General features: G+C 45.6%; 1 protein-coding gene across 2 annotated transcripts; it reads left to right on the forward strand.

The window, feature by feature from the left end:
• Window positions 1-3,874: 3,874 nt before the first annotated feature.
• Window positions 3,875-10,466, forward strand: LOC123494384 (uncharacterized). Of its 2 annotated transcripts, none has more exons than XM_045230153.2 (4): window positions 3,875-4,409; window positions 4,493-4,557; window positions 4,634-4,805; window positions 7,547-10,466. In XM_045230153.2, exons 1-4 carry the CDS (start codon window positions 4,359-4,361, stop codon window positions 7,976-7,978), a joined length of 720 nt encoding a protein of 239 aa, XP_045086088.2. In that variant the 5' UTR covers window positions 3,875-4,358; the 3' UTR covers window positions 7,979-10,466. The 2 variants fall into 2 exon arrangements, with proteins under 2 accessions (XP_045086088.2, XP_073358716.1); XM_073502615.1 differs by having other exon boundaries at window positions 3,886-4,409; window positions 9,520-9,618.
• Window positions 10,467-12,336: the final 1,870 nt, after the last annotated feature.

The following is a 12,336-nucleotide window of genomic DNA, read 5'->3' on the forward strand; positions in this document are numbered from 1 at the left end:
TAATCCTCCACATCAGAAGAAACTTGCCAACAGGCCGAAGCCAAGGGCCAAGACTATGACTGAGATGTCTGCGAAGGAGTTCTGGGCAAAGCGGGCCGCAACCCCTATGAGGAAGACCAAGAACCCAGTTTGGTCAACCGCCCGTTCTAGAACCGCTTTCAGTTTGCCATCTACTTTGATGTGATCAAGGCCAAGAAGAATCTCTTTGTTAATGTTCGCTCCATCGACACGGATGCCATGGAGAAGGATCCCGAATACTTTGGTGAAGCTCTTCAGATGTGTACTTAGCTCAACATTCTCAGAATCATGCAGTTCAACAAGGACTTTGATGTGGATTTAGTGGCTCAGTTCTTTGCTACTGTCCATCTTGGAACTGATGCAGAAAGGACTCTGACCTGGATGACAAATGGAAAGTTACTCTCTGTCAAGTGGAAGGCTTTCATGGAGTTACTTCATGTGGAAGATCGGGGGCTTGAGACTCCTGTTGGCTTTCGCCCTCACCACAACGTCAACTCCACTCACAAGCAAGCCCTCTGGCCCCACTGCACTGTGAAGGTTCACCCTGTGACTAAGAAGGAGACCTATGAGTTGTCTGCCTACCTGGACATCCTTCATCGTGTCTTTCGAGAGACCCTCTTTCCTCGCATCGGGAATCTGGATATGGTTCACTCCTGTCTCGTGGATATGCTTCTCTTCTGCCAGCGTGAGAAGGAAGCAAACACTGGCGAGTCCCTGGACATCTCTCATGTTATGTGGTCTGAACTTCTCACTGCCGTTTCTGAGCGCAAGTGCCCGATCTATGGTCCATTCATCATGTTGCTCATTGAGAAGGCCTGGAGACGTTCCTTTCCCGCGGAGCAGCTGGAAACTGGAGAGTTGGTTTCTCATGAGATCAAGCGTCTGAGGAAGAAGGATAATTGGGGCACCTCCATTCCTACATCTGGGGTTCCGTCTTCTGCTGCTGCCATGGAGACCGAGGGCGAGGATGAGGCCGATGATGACGATGAGGATTATGTGCCTTCTGGGACAGAGCCTTCTGCGGCAGAGCCCTCTTGGGCAAAGAAGCTCAAACACAAGATGAAGAAGCTGTTCTGCATGGAGTCTCACGGTCAGTACATGACTCCTGTGGCTGAGAAGAAGGCAAGGGGACGTCACAAGGAGCTTATGCGTCAGTTGGGTGCGACAGTCACCAGCGGCTCTGAGGGTCAGATCACTGAGGAGGAGGAGTGGATCCAGCAGCACTGTCCGTGGACCGATTCAGATGCCGAGCAGTTTCCAGCCGAGGATGGTGGTGCAGATGATCACGCAGAGTCCTGATGTTCGAGATCCTCAGCATGCTCTCACCTGGAGCCGTAGGTTAGCTCTTTGCCCCTTTTGGTGTCTCGATGCCAAAGGGGGAGAGAGTTTAGGGATTTGCGTCGTTGTGTTGCGAGTGTGTATTTGTCTTTGTGCTTTCGTTGTGTTTGCTACCTTGTGCTTTGTTTGGTTTTGTGTTCCGTGAGACCTAAGTTCCAGTCATATGGTGTGAGACATATGCTACCTTATCCTTATCATATCTTTATCTATGTTTCTAGTCTTTTGGTATCTCATGAGTTGCATGCTTATTATGTTATATATCCTGCTCACTTGAATAACGCTTAGGTTGTTGGTCTCTAAAATACAGGGGGAGTGTTGATCCTAGTATGTGTGTCGTGCAGTCCAAAGCACTTATCTTGATGGCACACATCTAGGGGGAGCCCGTCTATATTTTAGAGATTTGGGGTTTGCTTATGTCCTTTGTCTGTTTCCGTTTGTGCAAATCCCGTATTGTCATCAATCCACCAAAAAGGGGGAGATTGTAAGGGCATTTGTATCCCTTAGATGTTTTGGTGATTGATGACAATGCTTTTGCGGACTAATCGTGTGCATTGAGTGTTTTCAGAGATTCATCCTTTTGGCACGAGACGATTCCCTCCCCTCGGAGCTTGAAGCGAAGACGGTGTAGTCCTTTCGAATTAGTTTGGTGGACTAGTTTCATAAGGATCACCGTACTATCAAGAGGGGGTCCGCTTTGGAAAGGCTAGGGCGGAATCATCACGTACACTTCCTTTGCCCCCCTTCGAGTCTTTCCGCTTCAATGATGGGCTCGTTCCCCTTCTCAGTGTGCCCTCTCTGGTCCCAACGGTAGTACCGCGGGCCAGAGCGGTAGTACCGCTTGGGTGCTACAAGTAGTACCGCTCCAGAGCAGTAGTAGCGCTGGTAGCCCCCAGCCATAGTACCGCTGCGGTCTCGTGCTAGTACCGCCTCGATTCGAGGGGTCTTTTTTCGTGTCGGGTTTTACGGTACTAGCCGCGGCAGTTGGGGCCGTAGTACCGCTCGTATGCGGTAGTACTGCCCTGACCACCGCGGTAGTACCGCTCTGGGCCCAGCGGCAGTACCGCGAGGGGGAGCGGTAGTACCGCTGGCCAAGTGGTAGTACCGCTCTCTGCGGGGCTGATGTGGGGGGTAACGGTTGGATTGTTCCCCCCACTATATAAGAAGGTCTTCTTCCCCAAAGTTGACTCACCTCTTCCCCCAAGTGGAATCACGGCATCTCGCATTGTGTGAGGGCGTGAGGAGAATACGGTGGCCCTAGTGGCTTCTTGGGGAGCATTGTGCCTCCACACCGCTCTAACGGAGACGTACTTCCCCTCAAAAGGAAGGAATTTCGGTAACACATCCTCGTCCCCACCGGCTCCACTCTTGGTTATCTCTTACCTTTACTTGTGCGCGCTTATATTGTGTTGTATCCCTTCCTTGCGTGTGTGCTAGTTGTTGTTGCATCATATAGGTTGCCCACCTAGTTGCATATCCAGACAACCTACTTTGATGCAAAGTTTAAATTGGTAAAGAAAAGCTAAAAATTGTTAGTTGCCTATTCACCCCCCCTCTAGTCAACTATATCGATTCTTTCATCAAGCCATAAGAATAATGGGTGTTGGTCAAATCCTACCCATTGAGGAACCCCTTGTGGCCGAAGGAGAAGGACAATGCTCCACTCAAGTGGAGCCATCACCAACCCAAGACCCACACGCTTCCGAAGAACAAAGTGAAGGCCCTCAACCTCTTGAACAAGATCAAGGGCAAGATCAACCTCAAGATGGTGGTGAACCACCAAATGATGCCCAAGGTCAAGTTCTCCCCTTCGAGCAAGTTCAAGATCACGAGCAAGCTCAAGATCAAGAACAAGCTCAAGACAACGCTCAAGATGATCAAGTTACCCCTCCTCGTTTCACATCCGAGGAGGAATTAGAGCGTCGTGCCGCGAAGATTGCTTCCAAGCTCACCACCAAAGGCCATCTCATGAAGAATGTGGTTGGAAGCCTAAGAAAGGGGGTAAGCACTCGTAGACAATTAGCAAACTATTGTGAATATCATGCGTTTGTTTCGTGTGTCGAACCCCAAAAGATTTATGAGGCGCTTGAGGACCCGGATTGGCTCAATGCCATGCATGAAAAACTCAACAACTTTGAGATAACCAAGTGTGGAAATTAGTGCCAAAGCCAACCGGAAATCATAATATCATTGGAACCAAGTGGATTTTCAAGAACAAGCAAGATGCTCATGAGATCATTGTTCGCAACAAGGCTCGTTTGGTTAGCATCCATGGAACACTTAAATTTTGAAAAACTTCATGAGCTACCTCCGTGCATGCAACAAAGTCAAATTAGGATTAAAAGGTTCTCTGAAACATTGAAGGTTTGAAGGAACAAAGGCAGACCCACCGGATCCACGTCGACAAGGGCCGTCGTGCTTGGGCTGGGCCAGAGAAGCCCCGTCCAAGCCTAGCAACCGGGTCATCCTTGGCATCCAAAGAGCATATTCCTAACCTACTCCCGTACTCGGACCACGCACCAACCATTCCGTGTTCTTGAAAAAAAAAAGAAACACACCAACCATTCCCTCCTCTATCGCACGCAACCCCAGATGCGATCTCCCTTGCGGCTCTCCCCCATCCCCGCCGTCGCCGTCGCCGGTGCCCGGCCGGCTCCTTCCTTCCTCGCCGCCGCACCCAGCCACTCCTCCCACTCCCCGCCCCCTCGCCGCCGCTTTCTTCTGCGTTGGAGACTTTGCAGCCCCATGCCCGAGTCCAAGATGCAAACTTTATCCCCTCCTCCGGCACGGCGCCGGCCTTCCTCCCCGCCGCACGCGTAGCCCCTCTCCTCTTCCTTGCCTCCCCGCCCCCGCTTCCGCCGATGGCCCCTTAGCATCACCGCGGATCCAGCTTTCCCCCCCTCCCCCGGGCCGGCGCCGACGCTGGCGACGGCGGCTCCAGCCGTCCTCTCCAGCGCACACCTAGCCGCTCCTACTCCTTCTCCTCCCCGCCACCGCTTCCGCCGATGACGTCCCCAAGTCCGCCGCCGCAGCCTACACGCGCCGGAGATCCACAGGTGAGAAACCAAAACTGGATCCTTTGTCCAGCTCCAGCAGGTCAACCTGGTAGTAATTCCTTGCAATTTTATTTTCTGCCCAGCTACGAGACTGGTTGGATCTATCACTTAATGATGCTGCGCCATCTTCTCTGCTCATACTTTCAAGGTAAATTTGGTTAATGTATTTCTCACTGGCTAGTGGCTGGGCTTGCGTGCTTACTCATCTTTGCTAATGCTGTCAGAGCTTTTACCCTGGCTGGGAGAATGAAACCCGTGGATGCTGTTGTAGCAACAGTGTCTTCTTTGCCAGATGAAGTTGTGGATACAATTGGGACAATATTGCCATCTGAAGATTCAGTTTCTCAGAGGAGGAGGAAACTGGAATTCCTTGAGATGCAGGAAGAACTTATCAAGGTGTGTAACAGATAGATTGTAGTATTGTTTTTTTTATATATAGGTTATCCATACTGAAAAATTGCATAAGTACGCAATTTATCTGTTACATCGTTTGTCAATGCAACCATGATACTTGGCATAAGTACGAAACCCACACAGGTAGCACGTGTGGTAAGCTAACACATGAATGCTCTCTTTGAGCCCGTGCTTAATATTTGTATTCTTAGCGGCGGGCATGTACTGTCTCCTTATTTTATTAGATTGTTTGTCTCTTGTTAATTCAGAAACTCATTTATCTGATGTGCCTTTTTTTGACACCCCATGGTAACATATGTACTCTGCGTTGCCTCAGATTTTGAAATGTGTTTAATATCCTGTCATGCCCTCCTTCTCATAATTGAACCTCAAGTGACTTGCCTATTCATGTCCTCCTTGTATGCAATATATGTATTAAGAAGCTATACATGGTTTATGCTATTCCATGGTAAAGCTAGAATATGTCTAGTGGAAAGGGCATATAACTAAAATGTCACGATGGCAGTAAATTTTTATCTGAACTCTTGATATGCCTTTATTTGTTACTTAAGGCCATGTAGTGTAGTGTCAACTGTCAACATATCATATGAACAACTTCTAGATGCACACATTATGAGAAAATGCGTGTCCTGTTCTATTGGGCTGAGACTTGTCTGAAAGCAGTTGGGGTTTGGCTCTGCTGGAAAAGCTGTTATGGAGCTGTAGGGGCATTTGGCAAACTAGCAGTAAGAGCTGTGGCTGTGTGTGAGAATGTCTAGATGAACCTAAGGTTCTGAGAGCCGTTTATATGCTGATCTAATGTTGGTTGCGTAAGATCGTGATGATTCAAGTTCTACTGATTTAAAGAGAATCACTTAATTTCTGTTGATTAGTCTATAATTATGCTGTTGCCTTGGCGCAGCGGTAAAGCTGGTACCTTGTGACCATGAGGTCACGGGTTCGAGTCCTGGAAACAGCTTCTTGCAGAAATGTAGGGAAAGGTTGCGTACTATAGACCCAAGTGGTCGGACCCTTCCCCGGACCCTGCGCAAGCAGGAGCTACGTGCACTGGGCTGCCCTTTTTTAGTCTATAATTATGCTCATTTAGCAATCATCACTAGTTCCTCAGACAGTGTAGCCAAATGACCTGTTTTCAAGCAATTCATCTAATAGAAAATTGAGATATATTTTAAACAAAATGGAGCAGTTTAAAGCATTAAAAAATATGCATAGGCACCTACGTGAATTGAGAAAGGGTGGGCACCAAAGCCAGGGTTCTGGAGTACTGTTCAGCCGATTACCCTTCAAGATGACCTCAAATGAAAGAGTATTCTGAATGAAATGTCTTTGTCTCAATTATGATATATAAATCATCTCAATCTGTGGTCATATGTGACCTGTGGAGCCGAAACAAGATCTGGCTGAAAAATCCCGTCGCGCAATCAGAGGTCCTACGTAATCCCGAGGTCACATTCAATCCGAGGACCCAACCGAGGACACAATCCGAGGACATATGCAATCTGAGGTCGTATGAAATCTAGGTCATATGCAATCCAAAGACCCAATTTGAGGACTCAATCCGATGTCCCAATCCAAGGACTCAATCCGAGGTCATATGCAATCCGATGTCCCAATCCGAAGACCCAATCTGAGGACTCAATCCGAGGACTCAAAATCCGAGGTCAGGAAAACTAGGGAGGTAACATAGAATTCTTAGCTCCATTATGTCGGCTAATCTGACCAGAAGCTAAAGATGGACATGTGAAGATATCCAGATGACCTCAGATGAAAAAGTGTTCAACACGGAGGTTGTTCGTCTCATCGAAACAGTTAAATTTACTTTTGGGCACGTCTCCATCCGAGATAGTATATGGCTGTAGAAATAAAAACCCGAATTGTTGTCTCAGGCATACCTAGATCCGAGTTCAGTTAAGTTGGAAGATTTTGGACGAGGTTTAGAGTCCTTTTCTTATACGGGAAGTCCAGCCGCCTCTTATATATGTTGGAGGAGATGGCAGATTGAACAACACACAATCGAAATATCAATCTACTACTTTTTCATCTATGTTTTATCTCTCCATTGGTTTCTCTATCGTTCTTCGATGTTCCTTGAGATTTAGAGCTGCGAATCCCGGGGCTCTAGGGGCGAGTGAATCGACTTAGGGCAGCCTATAGCTGCCGCACACCCTGAAGTGGTCTCTCCCGCGCGTGTGAGGTTTCGGGCCTACAAAAAGCATTCGCTGTTTGTCTTGCGTATCGCGCTGCCGGTCGGATCTCCTTCAACGCGAGCTACGGTGCATCACCCCCTGCGTCGAGGGTATACATGACGTTTCGTGTGTCAGCACACTTTTTGGCGACTCCGCTGGGGACAAACGATCAATCATCAACATCATCCATCATATCCGATCTTCACAAGCCATCTGAAGTGGACGCCGATAACATCATTAAACCCAATCTTGAGGAGTTACCGGCTGAGCATCGCCAGGCTCATGAGGAGTACTCCCTCCATTCCAGAATATAAGGTGTATTGGTTTCCGTGCAAGTCAACCATTTTAATGTTTGACCAAGATTATAGAATAAAATAACAACATCTGCAATACCTAATAGATAAATTATGAAACTAATTTTCATGATGGATCAAGTGATATAAATCTTGTATTGTAGATGTCAATATATTTTTCTAAAAACTTGGTCAAATATGCACTTGTTTGACTTTTGATAAAACAAATACACTTTATATAAAGGAACGGAGGGAGTATAAGAAGGTGCGTGAAGTGAAGGAGTTGCATGAGTTCCTTGGAAACTTCAAGAAGGATCATCAAGGCAACATCACTCCCTTGGGAGAAATCAAGTTTCCTCCTCTTCAGGCCGAGCAGGTTAAACCCTCTGTGAGTACTACCTTTTCTCCTGAGCAATGGGCTGAAACTGAAAGTCATATTGCTGATGGTAATAATATGCTCTATCAAACTTTCTTAGAGAATACTACTGCTCAGAAAAACATGCCTCAATCATCGGCACCTCCCATACAACAACCCATACAACAACAATACAATTTGCCATTGAATATATATCATAGGCCAACTAATCAACTTATGGCTCCACCTGCGTCCCCTAGTCCTCTTATGAGTGTACCCAATTCGGCGTTGACGCCGAATCACCTCGTCACACCACCATAAGCACACGCATGTTTAGTCTTCCGCTGAATTATGGTTCGACGCCTGTACCATAAATTGCATCACTAGCTAATACTCATGTTGCTGCTATGTCATTGCCACAAGCATCTTCATCTACCCCAGATCCAATTTTAGCCAAACTAAGGGAAGATTTGCGTAAGATGTTTCAAGAGTCTTTCGGAACTGAGACAAAAGTTAAGCACCTCTTCCCATTTCAAGATAAATCAATCTAGTTGGCCAAACCAAATCAATAGATCAGAGAAGAAATACGAAGCTATAACAATCATGCATAAAAGAGTTTAGAGAAAACTCAAATAATATTCATGAATAATCAGATCATAAATACAATTAATTGGATCCCAACAAACACACCGCAAAAAAAGAATTACAACAGACAGAACTCCAAGAACATCATGGAGAACATTGGATTAAAGAACATTGAGACAGAAGATGCCATTTAGCTACTAACTATGGACCCATAGGTCTGTGGTAGACTACTCACGCATCATCGGAATGACAATAAGGTTGATGTAGAGCCCCTCCGTGATTAATTCCCCCCTCCCCGGTGGAGTGTCGGCGGAGGCCTCCAGATGGGATCTCACGAGAACAAAAACTTGCGGCGGCGGAAAAAGTATTTCGTGGCGCTCTCTGATCTGAGAGGAATTTTTGGGTATTTATAGAGGAAAAATTAGGTCAAGATGATCTGCGAGGGGCCCATAAGCCCATGCCTCCCGGGAGCGCCCCACAAGCTTGTCGCTCCCTCGTGGGCCATCTGGTCTCCCCCGAACCTTCCAGGGTCTCTTCTGGTCTAGAAAAAATTAATCCAAAGATTTTTTCTTCCTTTGGACTCCCTTTGATATTGATTTTCTGAAAAGTCAAAAACAACAACTGACACTAGGCACTAAGTTAATAGGTTTGTCCCAAAAATGATATAAAGTTTCTTGTAAATGAATATAAAACATCCAAGATTGATACTATAATAGCATGAAAAAAAATATAGATACGTCGGAGACGTATCAAGTAGTAATTAGACGATGAGTTGCTAGAGTGACAGAAGCTTAAATCCTAGTTTATGCGCTATTTTGTAAGGGGCTGATTTGGATCCATATGATTCATGCTATGGTTAGATTTATCTTAATTCTTCTTTCGTAGTTGCGGATGCTTACGAGAGGGGGTAATCCTAAGTGGGAGGCTTGTTCAAGTAAGAACAACACCCAAGCATCGGTCCACCCACATATCAAATTATCAAAATAGCAAACGCGAATCAAATAAACATGATGAAAGTGACTAGATGAATTCCCATGTGTCCTCAAGAACGCTTTGCTTACTATAAGAGAAAGTTCTGGCCTGTCCTTTGCTATAAAAAGGATTTGCTACCTTGCCGCACCTTTGTTACTATTGTTACTTGTCACTTGTTACGAATTATCTTGCTATCAAACTATCTGTTACCGATAATTTCAGTGCCTGCAGAAAATACCTTGCTGAAAACCGTTTGTCATTTCCTTCTGCTCCTTATTGGGTTTGACACTCTTACTTATCAAAAGGACTACGATTGATCCCCTATACTTATGGGTCATCAAGACTCTTTTCTGGCGTCGTTGACGGGGAGTGAAGCACCTTTGGTAAGGAAATATTTATATTACATGCTGAAATTTACTATCACTTGTCACTATGAAAAACAATCCTTTGGGCTTGTTCGGGGTATCTTCACCTTGACCAGAAGCAATAAGAACTACTCCTAAACCTACTGAACGTACTATAAACATTGACTATGAGATCCCCTTAGGGTATGTTAGAGAAACCGCTAGCCAATCCTTATGCAGGAGATGGAACTGTACATCCTGATATACACTTCATATATATAAATGAAATTTGTGAATTGTTTAAGCTTGCAGGTTTATCCGATGATGGAGTTAAGAAGAAGGTATTCCCTTTATCTTTGGAGGGAAATGCCTCGACATGGTATAGGCTATTGGATGATACCAGAATATGGGATTAGAATTGGCTGAAATTGGAACCTACATGTGTTCAATCCCCTCCCAAACTCTCCAATCGCATGGTCAAATCAAATCTAGCCCGAGTAAAAAGCAGTAAATCTAGAGACATGGCAAAAACTTACCGGCATGGCTGATGCGCTCCGGTGGAGTTCTACGGTCGCTCCGGTGGTAGCCACCATCTTGGATCGTCCTGCTGTGGCTCCCGTGGCCGCCTGCCGATGTGAGTGGGGAAGAGGGGAGAGAGCAGTGAGGGTTTAGGGTACGAGACCGTGTAAACTATTAGGGCGTGTCCTACTTGAGGTTAAAAGAGTCGGTTTTACATCTTTTTTTTGTATTTTTTTCTTCTCGGATTTTTTTGGTTTTCTTTTTTCTTCTCCATTTTTGGTTTTTCTTATGTTTGTTTTTCATTTCCACTCTACATTTTCGTATATGTCAAAAACAATTTTTAACAAGTGATCAACATTTTTGTATACACGTTCTACATTGACCGCTTATGCAACATTTTCAAATACTTGTTCAACATTTTAATACTTACTCAACATATTTTAAATACATGTTCAACATTTTTCAAATACTCGTTTAATATTTTTAATTCTTATTCAACATTTTTCAAATACTTGTTCAACATTTTTAATACTTATCTAATATTTTTCAAATACTCGTTCAACATTTTTAATATTTGTTCAACATTTTTTAAATACTTATTCAACATTTTTCAAATGTGTTTTTGAAGAGTTGTTTTTGTATATATATGTAGACTATTTTAAAGTATAAAGAGAAGTGCAAAAATAAAGAAAATGACGAGAACAGAAAACATATTTTTTTTAGAAAAAAACAGGCCGTGCCTCCCGCGCGGCTGGGCTGGCCCATCCGGGGCTCCCACGACGCGAGGCTTCGCCCTGTGCTCGCTTAAAGCGAGAAATAGGTGTGCCCCGATATTTGAGCGTGTGATGGGGAGCAATATAAATGAGACTTATAAAACAGAAAAACAAATTTTTTGAGATAAGCCATGTAAACCGGAAAGGAGGTAGTATTAGTTGTAGCCGTGTGATGGGGAGTAGTAGTTTTCATCAAGGTTGCCGTGTGGACGTGTGGTTCTTAGCATGGCCCAGATTCGTCGAGTTCAAGGAAAAGTAGGAATAGGAGTCCTAGGATAGATCGGATGCGATCCGACTAGTAAAAGTCTAGCCTGGTGTGCGTGTATATATATATATGCCGTGGCAGACATTGAGAAGAGAAGAAAATAGAAGGTACAAGATATATATGCCCTTTGTTGAAAGTGTGTTCGTGGTGTGTTTCCTGTGACCGATCCGTGGGCGAGATCAAACATCACCTACGCAACCTCCAACTTGCTGATCGGTGATGGCTGGCGAGGACGAGGAGTGGAGCGATGACGAGGAGTTGACCGAGGAGGACCAGAAGGCTGCGGCGGCCTGGGATGAGATGGTGGATCGGGCTCGGGCTCGGCAGAGGGCCAGGCTTGGCGGCGGTAGACCCATGAAACGGCTGCAACACGAGCATGTCATCTACATCCTGTCGCTGGAGAAGGACGGCATTGACTACGTCACTGGCGACGGCCGCCGGCACACGCCGGAGAAGATGAAGAGTATCGTGGACATCGACATCAAGGGCGACGACGAGATCGATGAGCGGCAGGCCAGGGTGATGCGGCAGCTGAGTGAGAAGGGCTACGTCCAGGACGACGACTACTACCTGGGCGACGACGATGAGTACCTAGACGAGGCCGATGCGTTGAGCAGGGAAAGAGAACGCCGTCTTGCTCGCATGGGAGTCACCGTCCAAAACGACGACGACGACGAGAACTACTACTCGGAGGAGGATTACTACTCGGAGCTGGGAGAGGAGGAGGGCGAGAATCCAGATAACCAACGGATAGTACTAGCCGCAGAACAGGATTGATTCAGTTTGTTCGTCTAGTACCCACCCATGCATGTAATTCTCGTAGTCGTACATACGTACAAAACTTTGTTAAGTTGCATCCGTATTTAATTTTGTGCTATTTTCCAAACGTTCGTATTTTAGCAATAGATCCAAACGATGCTACTCTTACTTTTCTCCCTTAATTACGTGCATGAGCTGGTCTCAGTGCCGTAACTGAGAAAATAGAGGCCCAGTGCAAAATAAAAAAATAGGCCATCGATATGACCATCGGCGGTGTCATTCACATGAACCTCGTTAGTACTAGTATTTGCACTTCCATTTTCAGAAGTAATGTTGGTTCTTTTCCTAAAACTTACCAAAAGCACCTTTTATGATTGGGCTAGTCCCTCAATCCTTTTTTCCATATATGTCTCATATCATGAGTACATGAATGTGCTATAAAAATATTGAAGAAAGAAACTA

Source organism: Aegilops tauschii, chromosome 6 (genome assembly GCF_002575655.3).
Source record: "Aegilops tauschii subsp. strangulata cultivar AL8/78 chromosome 6, Aet v6.0, whole genome shotgun sequence".
NCBI classification, from domain to species: Eukaryota; Viridiplantae; Streptophyta; class Magnoliopsida; order Poales; family Poaceae; genus Aegilops; species Aegilops tauschii.

Bases quoted from the DNA above. Each gene is read 5' to 3' on its own strand.
- LOC123494384 (XM_045230153.2), top strand. From the start codon at position 4,359: ATGACGTCCCCAAGTCCGCCGCCGCAGCCTACACGCGCCGGAGATCCA. The intron at 4,410-4,492 runs GTGAGAAACCAA...TTTTCTGCCCAG, and splicing joins CACGCGCCGGAGATCCACAG to CTACGAGACTGGTTGGATCT. The intron at 4,806-7,546 runs GTGTGTAACAGA...CTTTATATAAAG, and splicing joins TGCAGGAAGAACTTATCAAG to GAACGGAGGGAGTATAAGAA.